Genomic DNA, 26,627 nt, shown 5'->3' on the forward strand with positions numbered 1-26,627 from the left:
TTCCTCACGTCGAGTGTATTAGTGACTGCACGCGCTTTTTTCTCAAGCGACGAGAGAAATTTCTCTCTCGCTTGTAGAATTTCCATGTATGTGCGACAAGACTATGCGACGCGAAAGGCGATATCTCGTTGCTTCACGAAATGAGCGAGACATCCGTGCTGTACATACTTGATACCAGTGTTGTTAGTCTCTCACTCATACTGTCGGTGCGTGCTTGCTGCTATTCAGAGGAATGCATGAATAAGAAAACGTATCTCGAAAGCGTGTGTGCAAAAGACTTGAAAAGCGTAGCATATGTCTCGTCCTCAAGCAGAAAGGAGGAGAAAGGTTTTGCTTCTCGCTCGCTTTGCAATGCTGCTTGATACCAGTTGAAACTGTTTGGGTGTAGTAGTTTGGAGCTGCCATATACATTTAAGAAACGCTAGAGCATTAATTGCGTTATGCCCAACACGCAATCATTGTACTGGTTCCGAATTACATCAACAATTGCGCTAAAAACGCACAATTATGTACTGGTTTCGCACCATCCAACTTTTGAGTGTTCTTTTGACATACCGTTACACCATGTTTTTATACATCATGGTTTTAACTACGCCATCGATTTATTTTTTTCTTTTGTCTGCTTGCGGGTAAATGAAGAAAAAGTAAAAAAAGTCTCAATTTTTATGTGTTTTGAAATGTATTGAAAAGATATTTTGTGAAAGGGCTATCAGTAAATCACGTATACACCTTTAGGGTCGTCACAACTTCACAGCTTTATGCAAACACTAGTACCTAACCTACGAACTAGTAGTGAAATTTATGTTTCACTTATATGAGAGCCTTTCCTTCCAGAGGAGGGAGGGGTGTCAAGTTACCATTGGCATATTTCTTTGATTGATAAGTTTTCAAGTTTGATTGATAAGTTTTCAAGTTACGCAGAAGTTTGTGTTATATTTGTATGGGAGCCCTCTCTTTAAGAAAAGGGAGGGGTCTCGAGCTACTCTAATAACCTTTTCCGGCCTCAAAAACCCCTACATAAAATCGTCGATTTTATGTAGGGGTTTCCACGTCTATAAGGATCAGAGAGGCAGACAGACAGATAGAACTGCTTTTTCATATGATTAGATTTCTTGTAGTAATTTAAATCGCTGATTTAACGTATTAAATTATTGGTTTACCATCTTTTATAACAAAACATTCACAAAACAAAAATTTCCCGATTTTATCACTTTTCCTATTTGATTACCCCAAACATCGTCAAGGGGATGATATAATCGGGTGATCACTGTAATTTCAAAAATATGATTAAATATAACCGCACGTTTTTGGCACATGTGGGCCAAAATCGAACCGTGTCAAAAGTAGAACGTGCTCAAATCAAATATAGCCTGAAGTCTCAGAATGAAATATAAAACTATCGTAGTCCTTCGTTGATTTTGCGGTCGTGTCTTGGATACCACCCTCCTACTTTTTTTTCAACCTTTTCGCTCCAACATTTGGCGCCCTCCAATGATTGAAGAGCAGGCGACCGCGTGCTTCGCCTTCGCATTAATTCGCCCATGCATATACTAGAGCCATAGACAAACAGACGTGCAACAAATTTTCGTAAAAACGGCTTTTGCTAATTAGTGTACTTGCTTATAGCAACATCAGTGGCATTACTGCCCAATAAACTAAACTTCAAAATAATCGTTATTTTTCAGAACGAAGAGATCGTCATCGAGTTGTCTGTTAGCTAAAAATGAAGCCAGAAATTCATGCCGGGGAGGCCCTGCCTTTGCAAAAACGACAAATGTGAGAGTCTATTTTACTTAGTGCCACAAAATTCTCGGTGGTATCCGAATATTTATTGCCTCCTGCTTCTTTTGAAAGTGTAGAAATCCTTTCTCTAACATAAATTCGGTCCATGATGAACTCTGCATGACAATAACCAATTTCTATGTAGGAATAATCGATTTAAATCTTCGTTTCAACTTGTCCCAGAGGCGAAAATGTAGGGGCTAGCTGATATGATTAAAAATCTTGCCGCATTACTTACTGTGTCAGTTTTTTAAAAATTTTACACGTAATCAACACAAAATGTTCAATGGACATCCAGTTTTGCGATGAAAATTTAGGATACAAAACTTTCACCAACGAATTCAATTTTTGTAAAAATATTTGTACTGAATTGAAGAAAAACGGACATGAAACAAAAACACAGCTTGCGCATAGTAACTCCAACGATGTGTTTAATGATACTTACTATTGAAAAATAATAATAGCAGTACATCACCAACGACCGAAGTGATGGCTCATGCTTCATCTTGTTGCAAAATTCTTCTAAAAAAAGTTTTTTGTTAGAAAATTGTTTTTACTTTAAGAGGACCCCTTTTTTCAGAAGAATTTTGGACTAATAAATTGTCTTTCGGAAAAAAACTTAAACAGGTAAAATCTGAGAGGACCGATTGTTTTAATATCACTTTTGTTATTGAAATAGTAGTAAATTTTAGTATAGAATCTCAAATCCATTTGCTCAATATTTTTCTTTAGAAGTTTAGTCATCCCTTCGCAAACTTTCCTCTATCTCGTGTTATTATAGAGATGCATCAGTTTATTGAAACAAACTTCAGCTCAAATGTTCATAGAGATAAATTTAAAAATAAAAGCAAAGTCACTTGTTTTAGCGTGTTTTTTTGGCGTCTTCGGTTTTAAATAAAAATAATAATATTTTTTGTTGATCATTTATTTGGAGTGTCGGTTTAATTTAATTTAAGGACCTTGGAAAAATTGCCAATACATTGGTTCGAAAATTTTGTATGTTTCAAGATTTCGAAGTTTTAAAAAAATTTATTTCGAGATAACAAAAAATCTCGACGTTTCATGCATTTCTAAGATATTTGACATAAAAAATAGTTTCGACAATAAATGTGCATTTCGTCATCGATTAAACGAGTAGGTGAAACTTGGACCACTGTTAGAGTCTTCTACCAAAAATTTGATTGAGGTCAAATTTTGCATGGAGATATTTTACAAGGAGACAAAGTATTGGTGTCCTGTCGCTGAACGAAATTCAAGGGGCAGAATTTTTCCATAATATGGAAGCATTGGAAGCTCAACGGCAAGTTAACAACAACAATAAAGTGACAGAAGCAAAAAGGTGCCAGAAGGGGAGGTTTGCGAACGATTTGGAGATAAAAAGAGTGAAAATTATGCAGGACTCTATGGTGAAACTTATCAGAGCCGACGAACAGCTAAATCTTGTTTTCATAATTTTCTAACACTGTTTTTTCTTATTTTCAAAATAAACCAACGGGACAACAATTTAAGAAATATTGTCGGGAAAACCAGGAAAAAGCGATAAATCAAAAATTTATTTTAAGTGATGGCCCTGTTATACGTTTTTATTGCCTTTTTAATGCTTTCCTTTTATATCCTAAAATTTACAAGCCTTTTCGACAAATCAATAGAATTTTTTTTGCTTCTTGGTCTGAATTTCCTCTTTATTAATTTTTTATGGTCACTTTTCGGTTCCTTTTTGGTTTTTTTTTCATGCATTTGGTCTCTAAAGTTCCTATTTTCGAGTTACTCAGTCGCTACCAGCTTTGCAGTTCGGCTAGCTAATCATTTTCTGTATGTGTGTGTATGTGCAATTTTTCAGTTTCACTCGATTTACAATTTTCAGTGTTTTTCGGTAACCACACCGTCGATCTCCACATCCTTGGCAGGGATGTACACGCGGTACTCTCTTGTGAAGCGCTGGTAGATAGTAATTGCCTTTGCTTGCTTCAAGCTACTCACGACAACTCGCAGTTTGCTCGGTCTAACCTTTGTAATTTCGGTTACGTCCGAAAACTGTTTTTCCAGGTCCTTGCCGATTTAGTTAACTTTTAGTGGCTTCTTTATGGGCCTAAAGAAAATTACAAACGGACCTTACGCGGCATCTGGATAAGCTTTTACACGTACTTCCGGTACCCTTGATACAGGGCTAGTTAAAAGAGGTGGTACAGGGGAAGGTAGAGGGGAATTGATTTGGCAGAACTGCATGCCCCCACAAGTTGGTGCTCGGCGACCGCCGAGGCCATGCATGCTTAGTGTGTATGTCCACTGATAGTAGTCAAACAGTCTCGGACCGGCAGCAGCAGCGCTCCTAGGGCGTGGTGGGGTATCGTACAATGGGCTGTCGACTCCCCGTAAAAGCCACGGTACCCGCAAGCAGCTTCGACGGAGCGAATAGGGCCGCTCCCATCACTCTAAGGCACTAACCCGCCCATAGGAGACCGATACCAGTAAAGCTCCAGTTTTGAAAACTGGTCGCATTTTTTGAGAATATGTGTCGGTACACGTTTTATACCACGATGTAGGGCTGGCACCTGCACCGAGTTCCCTTAGCAAAGTCGTGTGACAACGGCATGGAACGGCGAGGTGGCAAACGGCACAGGTCTCCGGTCCCGTAAAACCTGGCAGGCCTTCCAGTACGTTCCGCCTTCATTGCCTGGAGGGAATCAGGCAGGAGTAGGATTGGATGGTGGGAATTGGTCCAAGGACCAGATTCCCTTTCCTGACTTACGCCGGTTGGTGGCGACATAGTTGCCCTTCAGGCGCTATGGACGTCCATCCTAGCCATGACCTTACTGCTTCGGCATAGCCCATCATAGGACGAAAGAGGTGACTACTCCATATGAACAAGGATAGCGGCTGGAAAGGGGACCCTTTTAAACAAAATGGATAAGTATATGCGTGCGAATGCGGGAGCAGATGTATCGCATAATCAATTCGCTAGAGGTGGCATCAAGTGGTCCCCACCGGGATCAGCAGACGCAGGCAAGAGCGGCGGAAAGGTGGCAACGCACAGGAAAGCCACAGGTGAGATTCAGCGGTCCCCGCCGAAGCCGACAGACGCTGTCAAAGGTAGCGGTAAGGCAGGTATGCTCAAAGCTACCCCAGACAGCGAACGCGGCTTCGGTGACCTTCTGGTAGCGGTAGTCCAGGCTGAAATGGAAACGCTACTAAAAGTGGTGCCCCCATCGGCACAAATCGATGATACAATCGAGTTTGCGGATTGCCGTAGCAATAAGAACATGGAGCAGAGTCTTCCATTGCTACGAATTTGCATCGGTGCGAGAGTCGACTACGCCGCGCTCATGAAACAGGCGGAAGCGGCTGAGAAAGCGCTATAAAAGTGCCAAAGCACTTCTAAGCGCGGAAACGTGACCGTGTCTAAAAGCACACAGACGGGCATATTGTCGTTCGTCGAGGTCTGTTCTACAGAACCGGCAGCGAAGTGAACGAGGCCGTCTTCGGGTGAGCAGGCCCCCGCGAGCACCAAAAGAAGGTTGATCGTGACGAGCCCACCAGCTGGACCGTCAACGACGAACGTTGGACTAAAGAATGAAAAGTCCAACAGGGGCACCACGGGTAGCGGGACTACCGTGGTGGATAAGAAGCGGCAGAAGCGGGAAACACGCGAAAAACGCGAAAACCGGTTCGAAAAGCCGAAGAAAACGAGGAAGAGCAAGGGTGACGCGCTCATACTCAAAACGGACGGGGCTAAGTACTTGGAGGTCTTGAGGGCCATGAGAGGCGACACCCAGCTGAAAGAGCAAAAATAACGGACCAATTTTCGAATGCTTCCTTTTGCAACGATAGCAGAGAAGCGAATGACACGTCAATTTGATTTAATTTCTTTCCGGAATTCTACATGCAGAAATAGTTGAGACTTGAATGAGATTAAATCAATTATTAAAAATTTCAGAAATATGAAAGTTCCTAGTGACATGGAATCTTTAACATATTAATCAAACATTTTTCTGAGAACACAATGGAATTTTAATTTTTATGGAAAATGCAAAAATTACTCCAACTTTAAAGCCGGATAAGAATCCAGCTGAGGTTTTAAGTTATCGACCAATCAGTTTGCTTTCTTCAATAAGTGAACTGTTTGAGAGAATTATACTTAACAGGATGATGTCACACATCAAAGAAGATTCAATTTTTGCATATAAACAGTTTGGATTTCACCATGGGCATTCCACTACTCATCAATTGCTCAGAGTAACTAATATGATACAAGCTAACAAATCTAAAGGTTATTCCACTGGAACTGCTCTTTTAGACATAGAAAAAGCATTCGACAGTGTTTGGGATAAAGGTTTGATCGCGAAATTGCAAACTTTTAATTTTCCAATTTTCGTAATCAAAATCAAAAAAAAAAATATCTTAATGATCGAACACTGCAGGTTGTCTATCAGAATTCAAAAGCTGATAGATTTCCTGTCAGAGCAGGTGTGCCTCAAGGTTCAGTCTTGAGTCCAGTCCACAACATATTTACTTCAGATCTTCCTGATTTGTCTCCAGGATGCACAAAGTCATTGTTCTGCGATTACACAAGCATTTCCGTAAAAGGAAAAAGTCTTCGTGTCATATGCAGTCGATTGCAGAAAAGCTTAGATATTTTTCTTCCTACTTGAACAAATGGAAAATCTCTCCTAATGCTTCTAAAACTCAAATGATAATTTTTCCCCATGAGACTAGGGCTTCTTTCCTTAAGCCAAACAATAATCACGTTGTCAAAATGAATGGGGTTATTTTAAGTTGGTCTCACAAGGTTAAGTACTTGGGACTAATTTACGATAAAAACTGATTTTCAAAGAGCACATTGAGAGTATACAGGCAAAGTGCATATACAAGATGTTTATATCATCTCATTGATCGAAATTCCAAACTCCAAAATTTTGATTTACAAACAAATTTTTAGACCAGCAATACAAATGCTGTACCGATCTGGTCAAGATGTTGTTTAGCGGCCAGTATGCCGTGACGTACCCTGATCAACTCAGTGATCTTCGTCGGGAAACTAGGCGGTTGTTCAACAGGGCAAAAGTCACGTCTAACTGGGACGACTACAGAACGTCCCTCACTAAGTACAACGTCGAGCTACGCAAGGCTAAACGGAAATCCACAGTTTGTTTCTGTGAAAGAATCCAAACTAAGCTACGCGGCTTCAAAAGGCGATGTCCAAAGACCATACTTACGGTTTAGGACAAGTGAGGAAAGAGGATGGATGCCTCTCTGTCACTACCAAGGAAACGTTGGAGGTTCTTATGAACACCTACTTTCCTGGATCGACAGAGACCGAAGAACTGGATAGTGACGGGTCACGGCGGGACAATTCGAGACATATGGCCTCTCGGGAGTCCATCTTGCTGGCCCGTCGATTGTTCACGGAAGCTTCAATAGGTTGGGCTCTAAGCTCATTTGACCCTATCAAGTCTCCAGGTCCAGACGGCATACTACCCATCTTTCTACAAAAATCGGCCGCAGTGATCATGTCCGAACTCATCAACCACTTCAGAGCCTCCTGAGCCATATTCCGGATAACTGAATGAAGATGAAGGTAGTGTAGTTGGAAGAAAGGACGAAACCCTACCTAAGACCTTCAGTCCCATAAGTCTAACTTCATCACTTTTGAAGTTGATGGAGAAAATAATGTATAAATATATTCGTGATGAGTTTCTTAAAGACTCCCCGCTGCATAGGAACCAGCATGCCTATCAAAGCGGCAAGTCAACAGTAGCTGCTCTTCACAGCTTAGTGACGTTGATTGAAAAGTCCCTGAATCATCAGGAGACGGCGCTATGTCCCTTTCTTGATATTGAAGGGGCCTTTGATAACATGCCTGTGCATCAATTAATACGGCTTTCTTCAAAAAAGGAATCGACCACACTTCAAGGAGCTGGATACACGCAATTCTCTCTAGCAGAGTGATCACAGCAACCTTGGGAGATTCGTCTGTTACAAAGTCGGTGATCAAGGGATGCCCGCAAGGAGGTGTTCTCTCGCCCTTGTTATCACTAGTGTCGACGCACTTCTCAATAAGCTTTCACAGCTTGGTTATGAGGTCATTGGATATGCTGATGACATCGTCCTCATCGTCAGAGGTAAACACGACGCAACTCTGTCGAGCTGAATACAAGCGGCTCTGAATGCCACCATGTTAGTTTTATTTATTTACTAGCTGATACCCGGCCCTCGTTGCTGCGCCATTAAGTTTACGGCAACCGCATATCTATCGAATGTACATAATTTTGATCAAATATTACCATTACCATGTTATATGTATAAGGCTCTATGTATTCTCCCCTAAAAACTGTTTTTCTGAATCATGTTGCTACAATGTTTCGATTTTTATCAAAACTTTAACATTAGAAAAGAATTTAAAAGCTTTACGGAATGTTCTGATACTAAGTTTATCATTTTGGCTAGAAATAATTCATTGTTATAACTACTTCAACTGGGTGGAAAACAATTATTTCCGTCATTATAAGATAATCTAGTAATAAAAATGTAGGTGCCTATACAGTCAGTGTTTCTAATGTGGGGTATACGTGCTTTGTAAAAAAAACGCTGATTCGAAAATCCGCGTAGAGAATCGTAGTAAAAAGGCGTTTTAAAAAGATTGATTGTATTTCAGAATCAGCTAAATCAATAGTATCAATAAAAGTCCAATTTATTTTAATTTCAATGAGATATTTATTTTGTAATGTTAAGTTCAAAGCCACAACCGCAAATTTGACGTAGAACTACATAAAGCTGTTTGTAACATGGCTTGCATTATTGCATTCGAGAACGATTACAAAAGATGAGTTCAGTAATTATGATGGATTATCTTGTATTAACATGTTTATGTCTATAACTATCACCCATTATTTTGGGTGTTTTCCAGAAACCGAAAATCACCATCTTGGATTTGGCGCCTGGTATTCGGTGTATTCGGTATTGCGGAAACCGGATATCACAATCTTAATCCAACCCTGGGTATCAGATCGATTCCGGAATGATCATTTTTAGCTGTTTTCCAGCATACTAACATTGCAATTTCAGATTTAAAAATAGCGTCTGTAGTCAAATTTTAGCTTCTGTGCAACACCAATATTGGGTGGTATTTGGTAGTTTCCAATAGCCGGAAATCGTCATCTTGATTTGCAAAAAGGCGTCTGGATTTGTTCTCGGGCCTCCGGGCATCATCTTGACTACGAAATAAATACTTTTGGCCTTTTGAAAAATGGTGTCAGGAATCGATTTTTGGACTATGTACATCATCTCGATAACGGAAATACCCATTTTGGGTGATGTTTGGAGATTTCTGAAAACCGGAAGTCACCATCTTGGATTTCTAAACAGCGTCTTGTATGATTAAAGGTCTCTTGGCATCATCCCGGAAACCGGAAACCATCATATTGGATTTCAAAATGGTCAGTGAAGTCGATTCAATGTAGTATTTGGTCATTTTCGGTAACCGAAAGTCGCGATCCTGTATTTCATCTCGGTTCTGGAATGATTATTTTTGGCTGTTTTCCAGCAACCGGAAGTTGCCACTTCGAATTTCAAAATGGCGTTTAGGGACGATTTTTGGCTTATGTGCATCATCTTGATTGCAGATGTGCCCATATTGGGTGATATTTGGCCATTTTCGGAAACCGGAAGTCACCATCTTCGATTGCAAAATATTATCTAGAGTTGATTCCATGTCTCTGAACATTATTTCGATTCCAAAAGTAACAATGTTGGGTGGTATTCGGTCGTTTCAGACTGTTTTCTGTAAACTGGAAATCGTCATTTTGAATTTTAAAATGCTGTCTGGACCGGTTTCCTGTCGCTGGGTATCATTTTGGTTCCTCAACTAACCATAATGGGCGGTATTTGATAATTTTCTTAAACCGGAAGTCGCCATCTTGGATTTTAGGATGGCGTCTAGATTTGCTTCTCAGTCTCGGCACTGTTCTGGTTTAAAAAAAATATTTATATTGGGTGGTATTGGACCATTTTTGAATGCTTTCCAGAAACCGGAGAATGTCATCTTGAAATCTTGGGTCGATTTTCGGTTTCGAAAATACCAATATTAGCCTGTTGTGTTCGAAACATGTCTCCACATTTTCCAATACTTCAATAGTTCACGTGATAACATTACAATTTTACCGCATATTGATAGAGGCATAACTAATTTCCCAATCCATCGTTGTGAAAAATGAATGATGATAAAAATTAACAATCTCTAATTTGCAATACGAAAAATTCAAACCCCTCCCCTCCCCTTGTACACGCTAGTGGAATGAAGCGACACTAATATATTAGAAACATATCCGAAAGGCAAAAACCTCTAGATACAAATTTTCAAGATGAACTATTAGACGGTTCAAAAATAATGACGGTTTTTGTAATTTCCCCTCCTTTTAACTACGCCACTGAAATATACCTCGGGAATATACCTCGTATTTGAGAACTCACGTGTACAAAATAACACAGTGATCTTGTTTGGTGTTTAGAAGTATTCATGTTTGGCGTTTAGGAGTTTACAATGAACAAATTTATAGTTGCTCTCGTCTCCGTTTTTTCCTTCCTGAATGAGATAGACATAATTTCAAGTGATAGAAACATGTACGCTACTATATGACCTTTATTTACCGAATTAATCAATAGTCGGATGAGCGGTTTAAAAATTATTAGAGGTTGGCAACATTCATCTCCCCCCCCCTCTTTTCTTAACTACGCCACTGAGATATAGGAAAGTCTCTGATGAAAACCTTATATTCGAAACCACCTGTATATAAATTTTCACGATGTGCATTTTAATAATTTACAAACAATAAAATTTGTACATCCCCCCTTACTACGCCACTGGGATAAAGAAAAATCAATGTTATAGAAACACAGCCACCGATCGAAATTGGCACGATGAGCAAGTTAGGTGTTGAGGAGCTTACAAATTCCTCCCCCCCCCCCATCCCCCCTTGCCACGCTTATGGAATAAAATTCAAAGTCATTGTAATACATCCGCTACTATAGATTCTACATATCGAATTTAATACAGATCGGTCCAGCAGTTTTAAAATTATCAAAGATTGACATTGTTAACCTCCTCCCCTCATCCTTGCGGTGCCTCTGCGATACAGAGAGGTCGTCGTAACGTGGCAAAAATACATCTTAGACTCAAAAACATCTGTACATAAATTTGCACGGTTATCGGGGAGGAATTTTTCACATTCATGAAACACAAATTCACCCCCCCCCCTTGCCTACGCTCATTAGATAGAGCAAAACTAATATTTTAGGATTATTCTCCGTACCCGAAAACCCCTATGTACAAATTTTCACGGTAATCGGTCCAGTAGTTTTTGAGTCTATAGGGAATAGACAGACAGACAGACAGACATTCGCATTTATAGATATATAGAAGATAGAATTTTGAGTTCATTTCTTCATATTTTAAACTGAAAGTCAAGGCTGTTTGATTTTAAATAACTGCTGAAAATATTTAGCATTATTAGCATACATCTGTTCTTAAAAATAGTTGAATTGATAAAATATAATCATAAATTTACCTTTCAAGAAAAAAACTTGTCTTTCATTTCCTCATTTTGATTTTTCATCAATTTAGTTTATCAAAAATGCAACGTTTTTTTCAAGTTGAAATTTACTGGTAATTAAATTTCAAAAGGCATCATCAGTTCCCTACAATGCATTCTCAGAAATGAAAATTACTCTTGAGTCTAAAAACTCTTGAATCTGAAAATACCAGTCTTTATGTAAAGCCGAATAAAATGCAAATGTGAAAATAAATACATCATGACATCTATTTTTGCGCGGCACGTAGATTCTGAATTTATTGGATTAGGATGTAGTTCATACTTACTATTTCAAACCACAGAGTTGGAATAACTACATCAGAAAACCGCTCGCATTCAGTAATACTGGATATGTCTCCTAATGCCATGTTAATTTGAAATTTCACGGACAACTTCAATGGTAAACCTGAAAGCTATGAACGTAGTAATGAATTATTAAAGTTATAATAGAAAGAGAATGAGAAAGTTGGCAATAAGCTTCATCTTGGACTAATTTTGTGAAAATCGGTTCAACTCTTTCTAAGAAAAGTGAGCGAGTTTTAACTACCTCCGGAACACGTTTCTTTTAATAACTTTTGAATAACATGTTAAATAATTATAACATTTATTAGTTAAGGATGTTTAAGGCCATTGGTCCTTAAAATTGGTTGTGTAGTTTCTGAGATAATGAAGCTTCGGGAGTTTCACAATTTAAAACACAGTGCCTAAACTAAAAGTCCGATTGAAATTCAATAGCATCCAAAGGGGCAACTAGACCTTTCATTTACCAACAAATTTCGTGAAAATCGGTCTAACCATCCCTCAGAAAAGTGAGTGAGTTTAAGGAGTCTTTGGAAAAAGTTTATGTTTGTAACATGATTACACATTTCGATAAATAACGACCAAACTTACAGTCCGAGCAATGAGACAACTAAACCTTTCATTTGACACTGATTTTGTTAAAATCGGTTCAGCCATCTCTGAGAAAAATGAGTGAGTTCAAACAGCCTCTGGAACATAACTTTTAAACCACATGTTTAATCATTAGAAAACTCATAAATTAAGGGTTTTGGAGACAGCCCGTTCATTTGTCATCGGTTTTGTTTAAATCGGTTGTGTAATGTCTGAGATAATAATGAACTTAATAGCCACTCCAGTTTTGCAGCTCTTTGCAAGCTTTTGCGAACGACAGCTACATCACCTTTTTCTTTACCAGTTCTTCGCGTCCTTTACTTTGTTGAAGATGTCCTATTCTTGGTTCCTCAGGTCAGTGTGACAAAAAAAAAAAAAAAAAAAAAAAAAAAAAAAAATATATATATATATATATATATATATATATATATATATATATATATATATATATATATATATATATATATATATATATATATATATATATATATATATATATATATATATATATATATATATATATATATATATATATATATATATATATATGGAGAGTAGCGAGGGGAAATACCACGTATGGTCCACATCATTATATGCCTTCATGTACACGTGAACAATAGTGATCATTCCTTATTGCTAAGAACCATTCGATTTATTTTTAACCACCTTGATTTAGTTCGAATAGCGTCTTACTTCCGAAGGGTGTCTGTCCCAAAAATCCGGAATAGAGTGAAACGACTCAATGAAAGATTTTAAACGCTTACTACCTCGTTACCACTGAACGGACTTTAGTCATTGATATCTCGTTGTATAGAAAACAAACTACTCTAGTTTATGAAATCATTATTTCAAACATTTTTCAATAGTGAAGTGGTTAAAATTCATAGCAAATTTGATTATGATTCAACCAATCGGTAACGGGGTTACAAAAATACGTCTTTGCTTAAGATTATGACAGGAAAGACCCAAAAAGTGAAGTCGGTACGAACGGTTACTTTTGAATTCAAATTGTCGGAGTAAATGGTTAATACCCCTTGAGCTCTCTAGGGTGACAAAACACAGTCGCTCAAAAAAAGATTTTGTTCAGCAACGCATGAAATGTTCTCGACCAATCAACAACGGACACGAGTTTCGTGGATAAAAGCTAGTCATGTTTCATTGTACTAAAAATTACATATCCTCCACGCAACATGGATTTATACCGAATCGCTCAGTGTGTACAAATCTATTGGAGTTCACTTCAACGTGTATCTCAAATATGGAACAAAGAGCTCAAATAGATGTCATTAACATCGATTTGAAGGCTGCCTTTGATCGCATTGACCATTGCATATTGTTGCATAAAATTACACGTCTAGGAGCATCACGTCAGTTCATCGAATGGCTGAGTTCGTACTTATGTGGCCGGATTCTACATGTGAAAATTGGTTCTTGCGTTTCATCGCAGTTCACGAATATATCGGGAGTTCCACAAGGCAGCAACATGGGGCCTTTACTTTTTGCGCTTTTCTTTAATGATGCTATGCTACTGTTAAAGGTTGGTTGTAAGTTGGTATACGCGGATGATTTAAAGTTGTATTTGGTAGTCCGTACAATTGACGATTACCGCCGTCTACAAGCTCTGCTAAATGTTTTCGTCGACTGGTGCCACAGGAACTGGCTAGTAATCAGCATTAAAAAGTGCGAGGTTATGACATTTCACCGAATTTCAAACCCGATCATGTTCGAGTACCGCATTGAAGGACTTGAGCTGAAAAGAGAGCTGAAAAGAGTGCAACCTTGGTGTTTTACTCGATGACAAGCTTAATTTTCATTTGCATCATGCCAGCTTAATATCGAAAGCGAATCGACAACTAGGATTTATTGCTAAAATTAGCCGTGATTTCAGAGATCCTCACTGTATAAAAGCGCTCTACTATTCACTGGTACGACCATTCCTCGAAAACTGCAGCTTGATTTGGTTCCCCCACCAGCTATCTTGGTGTTTACGGATAGAATTCAAAAAAGATTCGTACGTTTCGCACTACGGGATATCCCCTGGCGTGATCCGGATAACCTCTCACCGTATACTGATACTTGGTCTGACACACTTGAACGTTGCCGAAAAATACAGCAAGCTGCTTTCGTTGCGAAAATTATGAATGGAGAAATCGATTCACCGTCGCTCCTGTACCGGCTAAACGTCCGTGCTTCTCAACGTGTCTTACGATCTACTGGCCTGCTTCAAACCTCCTTTCACCGCACATCATTCGGATTCTACGAACCAGTCATTTTGTAGACTTGACCCTGATTCATGATATTTATTAAGACTTTTGTCAGATAAATTGAAGTAAAATAAACAATAAACAATATCAAAGCAAAAAAATCGAAAAGCGTGAAGAATTTGTTAACGGGGAAAAGATCTCGAATAGTCCAGGTAAATTAAATTGTAAACGATAGAATCTAAAGTATAATCCTGAATAGTTTCAAGAAAGCAAGCGCACTTCGGCAAAGGCAGTCCTTTATAAGATTTACATTGCTTAGCTATTTAATTAATCTCGATATTTAACGACCAGACGAAACCTGTTCCGGTTTGCAACGTGATTAAACAAAACCGTTGAACGGGCAGTCTCCAACTAAACGGTCTACGTGAGACATGAATAAATATCTTAAGACACATCGGGAAGTCACTACACTCTGAAAACCCTTAGATGTGCTTAACTAACCCGAGCCGAAGACGCTTTTACACCGGAGCATTATGCACGGTAGCACAATTCCCTTCTACCGACGCAGACGCGCAGGGACACGGTGTTTCGCACCGGTTCTTTCTTATAATAAATAAACTAGGATACCTACTGAGTATAGAAACTGGCAAAGTTTCATGCCTCCAAAGCCTAAAAACTAGGAAAAATGCAAATATGCATATCAAACGAAACAAAGTGCTAAGTTTATTAACAAAATGCCAAAACAATCGCAGTCAAAATTTAGTTGTCGTGGACTATCGTCAGCCCGACCAAAACGGTTATAGTATAATTAAATAGAAACTGTTTATGTGTACTACAATTGTCCAAAAGCTAGAAAAGTCATAAAATAAAAGTTCTATACAAAGTGAAATGTCTGTAGCCGACCAGTTAGGGCATGGTAGGCGATAGGTCAAATACTTGTCGAGCGCGATATTAAATTTTCAAACTATTTTTAAACTATATTGTAAAACTGTCTATTTTGTCTTGTAAGAGTGTCATGCATTTATAGCTCATTTTTCAAAAGCCAAACTAATCATAAAACGAGCCCAAGGTCACTGGTCTACACCAAATAAAAAAAAAAAGATTTTTGTTGCTATGTTTCTATGACTATGGAAAGAGACAAACTCACAATTCGACTGAGATGAATTTCAGGTAATTTTATGTGACAAGGTGTGCTCATTTCACCCCGACTAAAGGTGACCATTTCGCCCCTATCGAATTAGTTAAAGTTAACATGAGATTTTAACACTAATTATAGCTTAAAATCAAACCTTCAATGATGGTGAAATTTTGGGTACGACCCATACGTCATATTGATGTGTCTACATACTTGATTGAGCCATTTAAACGACCGTAGAAGCTTATTTTGTAGTGGGCAATAATAATAATATTTCCAAAATCCGGGAACCAAGTTGATTTTATCAATATATTTCCATATTTTAAACAGACAAATTACTTTTGTTCTACATAAAGAGATACTGTAGTAACTACGGAAGAGTTCCACATACCACACTGTATTGAAAAATGCGTAGTTTCGCTTAAAAGAGGGGTGCCCATTTCGCCCCGTGTGCTCATTATGCCCCTAATCCCCCTATAACCCGGCTGCATGTGTGTCAGTCATTTTTGCTAGTAAATAAATGTTGACTAATCAGATCAATCGAATTTTGCGCTTCAACAAGGATTGATTATTTTCAATAATATAGTAAGTTGTTGAATTTTGGTTATGCGAAAAATTAATTTCTATGCATAGGTATAATGAAAGTTTTTCAGATGTGGTGCTAACTTAAGAGAAAATATTAACTAACTTTAGAGAACATATTAACTCTTCAATCATCAGGTTTTTATATCATCCTGAAAAGGACAATTTGTTGTTTAATACAATATCGGATAAGATACCGATCACATCTTGGCGTTATAACTGACAGTGCGAATAAAGTATTTCTTGTGATAAAATAAACAGTGAAAAGCTGATTTACAACTTAATACTAGACGGCTCATGTGTTATCAAAATGAGTCAACTTTTCATTGAATGCATTTACTAGTGCCCGCTATCGCACAGAGACTGCATTTCACTAAAGTGCCTCACTGCATCAGCTGCTATCGATGTTGATACCCGCTGCAACTGATACGCTAGCTGTCTAACAGAATACAATCGAGAGATTCGTAAATCAAAGAGAAGGGATTGGAAGCTTACATGTGAGCAAGTTGAAAACTTGCCTGTTGTAGCTAGACTCCATAAAGCCCTCTCTAAAGATCACACTAATGGACTTGGCCGCTTAAAGAATGAAAACGGTCAGTTCACAACAGATTCTCAGAAAACACTTAGTATCATGATGGATACACACTTCCCAGGCTCGACTCAATTGACTTCTGAAAACACACAGGACTTCTATATAGCTCATCCTAGCTCAATTCATGACGAGGTTAAAGCTCAAGAATTAGCCAGTGTAATATTCACGACGTCAAGCGTTGAATGGGCAGTAAATTCCTCAAAGCCCTTTAAATCGCCAGGGCCAGATGGGATATATCCAGTGCTTTTACAAAAAAGCAAGGATATTATAGTCCCCTCTCTGGTAAAGATGTTCAGGGCTAGCATGGTACTAAGCTACATTCCTAGTAAATGGCGAGAAGTCCGCGTCATATTTATTCCTAAGGCTGGAAAATGTGACAGGACAAGTCCCAAAGCATACAGACCAATCAGTCTAACTTCTGTCATATTGAAAATTATGGAAAAAAACATCAATCTACCTTTCAAACTATCATATTTGAACAGTAGACCATTGAGCAAATTCCAGTTTGCCTACCAAGCTGGTAAATCAACTAAAACAGCACTTCACGCGTTGGTTTCAAAACTAGAGAAGTCTTTTGACGCTAAGGAAATCTCACTGGCAGCTTTTCTTGATATTGAGGGAGCATTTGACAACGCTTCCCATGAATCTATAAAGAAAGCTTTGTTAAATCGGGGGTTTGACATGTGCATCTCGAACTGGATACTTGCTATGTTAGATAATCGGTTAATCACAGCCAATTTAGGAAGATCAACTTTAACGACAAAACCAACAAGAGGTTGCTCGCAAGGAGGGGTTTTATCTCCTTTATTGTGGTCTCTTGTAGTCGATGATCTTCTTAAAAACTTAACAAACCTAGGATATGAAGTCATCGGGTTCGCTGATGACATTACTATTTTAGTTAGGGGTGAATGCGGGTCTACCATTACTGATAGAATGCAATCCGCCTTAAACTACACACTTAAATGGTGCAAGCTGGAAGGACTAAACGTCAATCCTTCTAAAACAGTCATAATCCCATTTACAAGAAAGAGAAAATATAATATTGCAACTCTTAAGTTGGGAGAAACACAGTTGGTACTATCCAAGCGAACTATGTACTGGAACGACCATTTAGAGTATGCAATCTCAAAGGCAAACAACGCTCTTTGGGCTTGCAGCAATACATTTGGCAAAAAGTGGGAACTCAAGCCGAGGATGATCCACTGGATATACTCAGCAATAGTGAGACCCAGAGTAACATATGCTTCGCTAGTGTGGTGGCCCAAAACTACACAAATATCAGCTCAGAAGAAGCTAGATAAACTGCAACGTCAACAACAGGAGCAATGGCCTGTGCACCATCCAAAGCCTTAGAAGCACTTTTATATCTTCTACCCTTGCATCAATATGTACAACTTGAAGCCGAAAAAGGTGCTCTTAGGCTCAAACGTGTTAAAATTTTTCAGGAAGGGGATTTGAAGGGACATTTACAAATCCTCAAGAATTTCCAACTGAACACCTTAGCAACCATGAATGAAGATTGGATGGATTCTAGGACTAACTTCAGTGTTCCTTTCAAAGTAATTGAATCCAATCGCAGCGAATGGGAAAAAGGAGGTCCTAAAGTTCGTCCAGGATCAGTCATTTTTTATACAGAATCTACAGGCGCTGGGATCACTGGACCAGGAATCAATGTATCAATTCCAATGGGACAGTGGCCCACTGTTTTTCAAGCTGACATAAATGCTATTTTAACATGCACAAATATTTGCTTAGCTAGGAAATATAAGTATGCCAATATCTGTATTTTCTCAGATAGTCAAGCAGCCCTCAATGCATTAAAAGCAAACACATGTCAGTCGAAGTTGGTATGGGATTGTATTCAATCCCTACGACAACTAACTGCAACAAACGTTGTTAATCTATACTGGGTGCCTGGTCACTGTGGTATAGAAGGAAATGAAAAAGCCGATCTCTTAGCAAGAATTGGTTCTTCAACTGCATTCATCGGGCCGGAGCCATTCTGTGGGGTGTCTTCATCCTGTTAGAAATCTGTGCTCAGAGGCTGGGAATCAATGATGATTGATGCCAACTGGAGGGCTTACTCCAAAGCAAGACAATCTAAACTATTATTACGCCATGCAATAGGATCACACGGAACCTACTCAGTATGAATAAAGCTGATCTGAGTACGTTAACTGGCCTACTGACTGGACACTGTCCGAGTTGGTATCACCTTAAAAAAATGGGTTAACTGACGGATGACATATGTCGTTTCTCATTCGTTGTTTTGCTTTCGTCTCGATTAGACGCAAATTGTTCATCTCCGTTTGATTTTGCAAAATAACAATACACGAGTTATCGTACGGGTGTTTTTTTGTCGATTAGTTCTTGTGCTGCGCGATAACAATAGCCGGTAGTTTATCGGCAGAAACATCTTCTGCACACTGGTAGGGGCAGGCTACCCCGCCAGTGATCCGATACGCAGCTGATATATCAGCAAGAATAATTCTCCCGCACCGCTGTTACCCCGCTAGCAGCACGGACCACCATACGATCGAGCGAGTGGAAGTCAACTACAAGTGGCATCTACAAGGTCGCGTGTAGGATACGGCCACTGTGTCACAACACGAAGCTGGATCGTCATTGCTTGTTCTGCGGAGACGCTCGATTAATCCTACTATCAGCCGTGAGGTCGTGACTTAGACGTTCGGTGAAGTATTCACTTTAGAATTTTTATCATTATTATTAATAGTATTATTATTATTGTTATTATTATAGTTATTATTACTATTATTATTATTACTATTATTATTATTATTATTATTATTATTATTATTATTATTATTATTATTATTATTATTATTATTACTATTGTTATTAGTATTAGTATTACTGCCTTTTTTTTATTTTGATCCATTGTAGTTTGAAAAATTGTTTTTAAAATTTAATAGCAACTACTTGACCCCCCCCCCACATTCGAATATTTATCGTTTGTGTGCGGTAGAGCGTAACGCTCCCGCAAAATGGACGACATGCAGGTGCAACTATTCCTGGATGTGGAAACAACTGGGGAAGAGATTGAGATCTCCCCCATCAATTCCCCTCTACCTTCCCCGCTACCTAGCCCCGTACCAAGGGTACCGGCAAAACGGGTGAAAGCTTACCCAGATGCTTCGAAAGGTCCGTTCGTAGTTTACTTCAGGCCCATAAAGAAGCCTCTAAATATAATTCAAATCGGCAAGGACCTGGCAAAACAGTTTTCGGACGTAACCGAAATTACAAAGGTTAGACCGAACAAACTGCGAGTTGTTGTAAGTAGCTTGAAGCAAGCAAACGCAATTGCTAGCTACGAGCTCTTCACGAGAGAGTACCGCGTGTACATCCCTGCCAAGGACGTGGAGATCGACGGTGTGGTTACCGAAGGAAGCCTCACGGTCGATGACATTTTGCGTCACGGGGTTGGCTGCTTCAAGAACCCCCTGATTCAAGATGTAAAGATACTGGATGTCAAGCAATTGCATTCAGTATCCATCGAAGAAGGGAAGAAGAAATTCTTCCCTTCGGATTCCTTCCGTGTAACATTCGCCGGATCTGCACTGCCGAACTACATCTCTTTGGACAGGTTTCGTCTGCCTGTACGCCTGTTCGTACCGCGGGTCATGCATTGCCAAAACTGCAAGCAGTTAGGTCATACAGCCACCTACTGCTGCAACAAGGCACGCTGCAGCAAGTGCGGAGGCAATCATGCTGAGACCGCTTGCAGTGAGGATACTGAAAAGTGTCTACTGCGAGGGAACTCGGCATGACCTTTCGGCGTGTCCCGCGTACAAACAGCGCGAGGAAAAAATAAAGCGTTCCCTCAAGGAACGATCAAAGCGCTCTTTCGCAGAAATGCTGAAGAGTGCTGAGCCACCCTCGACAGGAAACATCTTTTCCTTTTTGCCAACCGATGAGGGTACATCTGACGATCCCGTCGAAGGGTGTTCTTATGCCATGCCAGAAGGATCTAGGAAGAGGAGAATGCTCAACTCTCCTAATCTTTCTCGCAAAGGTCGCAAGATAACCCCTAGCGGAATGACCAATAAGCCAACACAAAAAGGAAGCGGTGAAGAAAAACCGAAGGAAGTACCTCCCGGTTTTAATTTTAAATCAAACCAGGAGTACCCACCGCTTCCTGGGGCACCAAAAACCCCTCGTGCACCCATTTCTCGATCAGAAGATAAAAAAGAAACAGGGTTCATAAAATTTTCTGATATTGTGGACTGGATATTTAAAACATTCAACATACCAGATCCCCTACAAAATTCTTCTTGCCCTTCTTCCTACAGTGAAAACCTTTTTGATGCAACTAGCAGCAACTTGGCCCCTCATTTCAGCTACCATATCTTTCGATGACTAATACGGCGAAAGAGGTTAGGAATTTTATCACTGTATTACAGTGGAATTGCAGAAGTATCATCCCCAAATTCGATCTATTTTCTCATTTAATAAATACATACAATTGTGACGCATTTGCGCTCTGTGAAACCTTTCTCAATTCAAACGATCAACTCAATTTCCACGATTTTAACATTATTCGTCGAGATCGAGACTCACACGGTGGAGGGGTACTTTTAGGGATAAAAAAGTGCTATTCCTTCTTCCGAATCGACCTCCCCTCGATCTCGAATATTGAAGTCGTTGCCATTCAAACTAATATGAATGGAAAAGACCTATGCCTTGTTTCGTTATATATGCCTCCATCCGCGCGGATTGAACAGAAGCATCTCACTGATATAGCAGAGTTGCTTCCCGCGCCTTTTTTGATATTGGGAGATTTTAATTCTCACTGTTCGCTATGGGGGTCGCTGTACGACGACAACCGATCTTTTTTAATCTGTAACTTGATCGACGACTTCAATATGACAGTTTTGAATACTGGGGAAGCGACACGTGTACCTAATCCTCCAGCACGTGAAAGCGTGCTTGACCTATTCCTTTGCTCGACATCACTAGCGTTAGATTGCCGGTGGAAAGTAATCAACGATCCCCACGGTAGTGATCATCTTCCAATCTTTATATCAATTGCTAATGGTTCAACTCCCCCGAACCCAATCAATATTTCCTACGACCTTACACGTAATATTGATTGGAAGTGTTATGAGTCTATTGTAGCGCAATCTATCGAGACTCACGAGGAACTTCCTCCGGAGGAAGAATACGCGTTCTTAGCTGGCTTGATAATCGACGCCGCGACTCAAGCTCAGACGAAACCGATACCCGGGGTAACGATTAGACAGCGCCCTCCCAACAAATGGTGGGACAAAGAGTGCTCTGAGCTGAACGCGCGAAGGTCCGCGGCGTATAAGGACTACCGGGAGTACGGAACTGTCAACCTGCTTCGAAAGTACGAGGCACTGGACAGGCAGATGAAGAGCTTAGTAAAGGCGAAAAAACGCGGGTACTGGCGGCGGTTCGTAAACGCGTTGTCCAGGGAAACAGCGATGAGCACTCTTTGGGATACCGCCAGGCGCATGCGGAACCGTGACGTTTCGAATGAAAGCGAGGAGTATTCAGATCGCTGGATACTCGATTTTGCCAAAAAGGTCTGTCCAGACTCTGTACCGGAACAGAAAATCTTTCGCGACGCGTTTATAGTAACTACGGAAGAGCCTCCATTTTCGATGTTGGAATTTTCAATGGCTCTCCTGTCGTGCAACAATAAGGCTCCAGGGTTAGATAGAATAAAATTCAACCTGTCGAAGAATCTATCCGACTCTGCAAAAAGACGCTTGTTGAATTTGTTCAACAAGTTTCTTGAGCTAAATATTGTTCCGCATGACTGGAGGGAGGTAAAAGTCATTGCTATTCGGAAACCCGGGAAACCTGCCTCTGATCACAATTCATATAGGCCGATTGCGATGCTCTCTTGCCTCCGGAAATTAATGGAGAAAATGATCCTCTTACGGTTAGACAAATGGGTCGAAACAAACGGGTTACTTTCAGATACTCAATTTGGCTTTCGCCGGGGCAAAGGGACGAACGATTGCCTAGCGTTGCTTTCTACTGAAATTCAACTAGCCTTTGCTCGAAAAGAGCAAATGGCTTCTGCGTTCATGGATATTAAGGGGGCTTTTGACTCTGTCTCTGTAGAAGTTTTAAGCGCGAAACTTCATTCGCAGGGACTTTCACCAAATTTGAATAACTTTTTGCTCAATTTGTTGTCAGAAAAGCATATGTATTTCTCACATGGCGATTCGACAACTTCCCGAATTAGTTACATGGGCCTCCCCCAGGGCTCATGTTTAAGTCCTCTCTTATATAATTTTTACGTCAATGACATCGATGAATGTCTTGCAAATTCATGCACGCTAAGGCAACTTGCAGACGATAGCGTTGTATCCATTACTGGTGGCAAGGCTAGCGATCTGCAAGGACCATTGCAAGATACCTTAGACAATTTGTCTGAATGGGCTCTTAAGCTGGGTATCGAATTCTCTCCGGAAAAAACTGAGCTGGTCGTTTTTTCTAGGAAGCATAACCCAGCTCAGCTGCAGCTCCTACTAACGGGTAAAACGATCTCTCAGGTTTTAGTCGCTAAATATCTCGGAGTCTGGTTCGACTCCAAATGCACCTGGGCTTGTCATATTAGGTATCTGACACAAAAATGCCAACAGAGGATTAATTTTCTTCGTACGATTATCGGAACTTGGTGGGGTGCTCACCCAGGAGACCTTCTAAGGTTATACCAAACAACGATATTGTCAGTTCTTGAGTACGGCTGTTTCTGCTTTCGCTCCGCCGCGAACACGCACATTATAAAATTAGAGAGAATACAATATCGTTGTTTGCGTATTGCCTTGGGTTGCATGCAGTCGACCCATACGATGAGTCTTGAAGTGTTAGCGGGTATTCTTCCGTTGAAACATCGTTTTTGGAATCTCTCTTACCGGTTGCTAATTCGATGCACAGTTATGAATCCATTAGTAATTGAAAATTTCGAGAGATTGGTCGACCTTCAATCTCAATCCAGATTTATGACTTTATATTTTGACTATAATAATGCTATATTCTTCGACACCACCATGAAACAAGACATTTCTGGTATCCCGGATCAATTGCGACCCCAAGAGATCCCTAAGATTTCTTCCAATAAGTTTAAACATGTTAGTTATGATAAAAGGTTTTACACTGACGGATCTAATCTAGATGAGTCCACTGGCTTCGGTGTTTTCCAGGAAAATTTTACCGCCTCCTACAAACTCGATGCTCCTGCTTCCGTGTACGTCGCAGAACTTGCTGCTATTCAGTACTCTCTTGGAATCATCGAAACCCTACCCATAGACCACTACTTCATCTTCACAGATAGTCTCAGTGCCATTGAGGCTCTGCGATCAATGAAGCCTGTGAAGCACACCCCGTATTTCCTGGGGAAAATACGGCGGTTTTTAAGTGCTTTAACAGATAAAAATTACCGGGTTACCTTAGCGTGGGTCCCTTCTCATTGCTCGATTCCGGGTAACGAAAAGGCTGACTCTTTAGCTAAGGTGGGTGCTATTGACGGCGATATTTATGAAAGACCAATTGCTTATGATGAATTTTATAGCATTTTGCGTCAGAGAACACTCAACAGTTGGCAATCATCATGGAACTCAGATGAACTGGGACGGTGGCTACATTCCATTTTTCCTAAGGTATCGACGAAAGCATGGTTCAAGGGGTTGGATGTAGGTCGGGACTTCATTCGCGTGATGTCCAGACTTATGTCCAATCACTATGCGTTAAACACGCATCTCTTTCGTATAGGGCTTGTAGACAGTAATCACTGCGTTTGTGGCGATGGCTACCATGACATCGAGCATGTTGTTTGGTCGTGTACCGAATACTGTGGTGTTAGGTCTGAGCTTATAGATTCCCTTCGGGCCCGAGGAAAACAACCGAACGTACCCGTTAGAGACATTCTGGGAAGCGGTGATCTCCAGTACATGACACAGCTATACGTGTTCATAAAACACGCTGGTATTAAAATATAAAACTCTTCTATCTATTTGTTAGATTACCATTCCCGCTACACGCTGAAAGAAGATGAAACACTAAGCTGGAGACACTCAAACGAAGACTCGGCATCTTTATGTTCACGCAGACACCTCAGTCCAAACTGCTCAAATAGAACATCACTGCTTAGCCATTTACAAATAAATAAATCGTATAACTCAATATAGTTAAAATCAAAATTGTAACTCCCCTCCTCTCACCTTAAATCCCCACTAGCTCGTAGTCGGCCGCGAGAATAAAGAAAAGGCCTCCCTCTTTTCCCTGCTAATTTAGAATTTAAAAAAAATGTACTTGGCTCAGTTAAACATAAATTGTATCGTGCCGTGTCAAATAAACTATTTAAAAACTAAAAAAAAATATGTCGTTTCTGTAATTCTGAAGTAGATACCTCGGAACACTTACTATGCCAATGCAGCGCATTGATTCAGCGAAGACTGCGTATTCTTGGAAAAGGTGTCCTTACGCCTAACGAGATATGGGCTGCTGAACTAACAAAGGTAAGGAACTTCATCAAAGAAGCCATACCTTCTTGGGGTGAAATGCAAAGTCTGGGGGCGGCTATCACTGACACCCATACGAACTGACAGTGCATATAAAGTAACGCGGAGTATACCACAATATATCTAACTAATGGTAGCAGTGGTCATAGGCTCCTACAAGGGAAAAAAAAGAAAAACTGCTACGCTATCCGTTGCCATGCCACAGTTGTGGCCGCTTGCTGCCATTGGTATCCGCTGTCCCTGCATCAGCTGGCCCAGCTGCTACCGATGCACAGTGTTTTATTTTGCTGATTTCGTGCGCAAAATTATTGGCGTCTTCAAATTTGATTTCAGTGATATACTTTATTCGGAGAGTTTCTATGTAGTTTATTGTGCTTTTTTTATAATGTACGATTTAGTGATTGATTTACCCAGAAGTGATATGGAAAATTTGTTTTTTCAGGACGGTGAGATGGACAGCTGGTGTCTTCGAGGGGGTTGTGGCAAGTGGTTTTACTATCGACTTGTCAGAAGATGCTAAAACTCTTCTCATTCAATTCGAACAAGACAGTGAAGAAGACAACGAAGAATAAAATAAAAAAATACGATTTTTGATTCACTTCAGATGACGTCATGTGTTGAACTTTGACCAAAAATGCATATTTATCATTATAACTCTTTCCCATGATTTTCTATATTTTTATGACCTCCTAAAAAATTACGCGGTTTTATTGGATTTATATTTTTGCTGAAGATTGTAAAACGCTATACTGCCTATAATCGCATATCAGTCCCATCTGGAAAATCATCAAGTTGAGAAAACAGCGCTTGAAGATATTTTTCTTGTTTTGGATATTTCTCCTGTTTGGGGTGGGTTATTTTAATTTTTGCGTCATGATGTAATGAAATAGACCTCAATCATAACTTCTTAATTGATGATTTGCCTTTGTCGTGAAAATTTCTATGAAAAATAAGGAAGAAACTAATATGCGATTATTTGGGCCTTCGAGTAGCAAAATAATCGCATTTCAGTCTCACTCTCAACCACTCGGTGTAGGAGTAGTCATATTTTTCTCAAGTATTTTGAATATAAGCAGACGTTTATAAATGCAGACAGCTTCTTAATATTCTGCATGGAGAATGGCGGAGACATCCACCTATTACTTACCCTGACTTTAAGGTCGTCGTTGAAAATGCAAAATATGAGGTTGAAGTCTTGGATATGCTACTGAATAATATCCTTTCTTATGTCTTCAGTGTTTCGCAATACTCGCTGAATAAAATTATTCCGTATTACCCCGTGCATTTAGCATATTGGAAAAGTGGTATTGAAAAAGGGAATTTTCCAATTATTACAACGGT

General features: G+C 39.8%; 1 protein-coding gene across 4 annotated transcripts in view; it reads right to left on the minus strand.

Annotated features, from left to right (window-relative positions):
* The window catches only part of LOC129727483 (scavenger receptor class B member 1-like), a 431,317-nt gene that overhangs the window by 102,320 nt on the left and 302,370 nt on the right, over positions 1-26,627 (minus strand). For 2 of the 4 annotated variants that reach the window (XM_055685350.1, XM_055685348.1), the window contains exon 5: positions 11,654-11,779. The exons of 1 other annotated variant lie outside the window; for it this stretch is intronic. In XM_055685350.1, coding sequence (XP_055541325.1) covers positions 11,654-11,779 — 126 coding nt within the window. The remainder of the gene's footprint in view (positions 1-11,653; positions 11,780-26,627) is intronic. One more of the 4 variants, XR_008728539.1, reaches the window with a different exon arrangement.

Source organism: Wyeomyia smithii, chromosome 3, assembly GCF_029784165.1.
Source record: "Wyeomyia smithii strain HCP4-BCI-WySm-NY-G18 chromosome 3, ASM2978416v1, whole genome shotgun sequence".
Classification (NCBI taxonomy): domain Eukaryota; kingdom Metazoa; phylum Arthropoda; class Insecta; order Diptera; family Culicidae; genus Wyeomyia; species Wyeomyia smithii.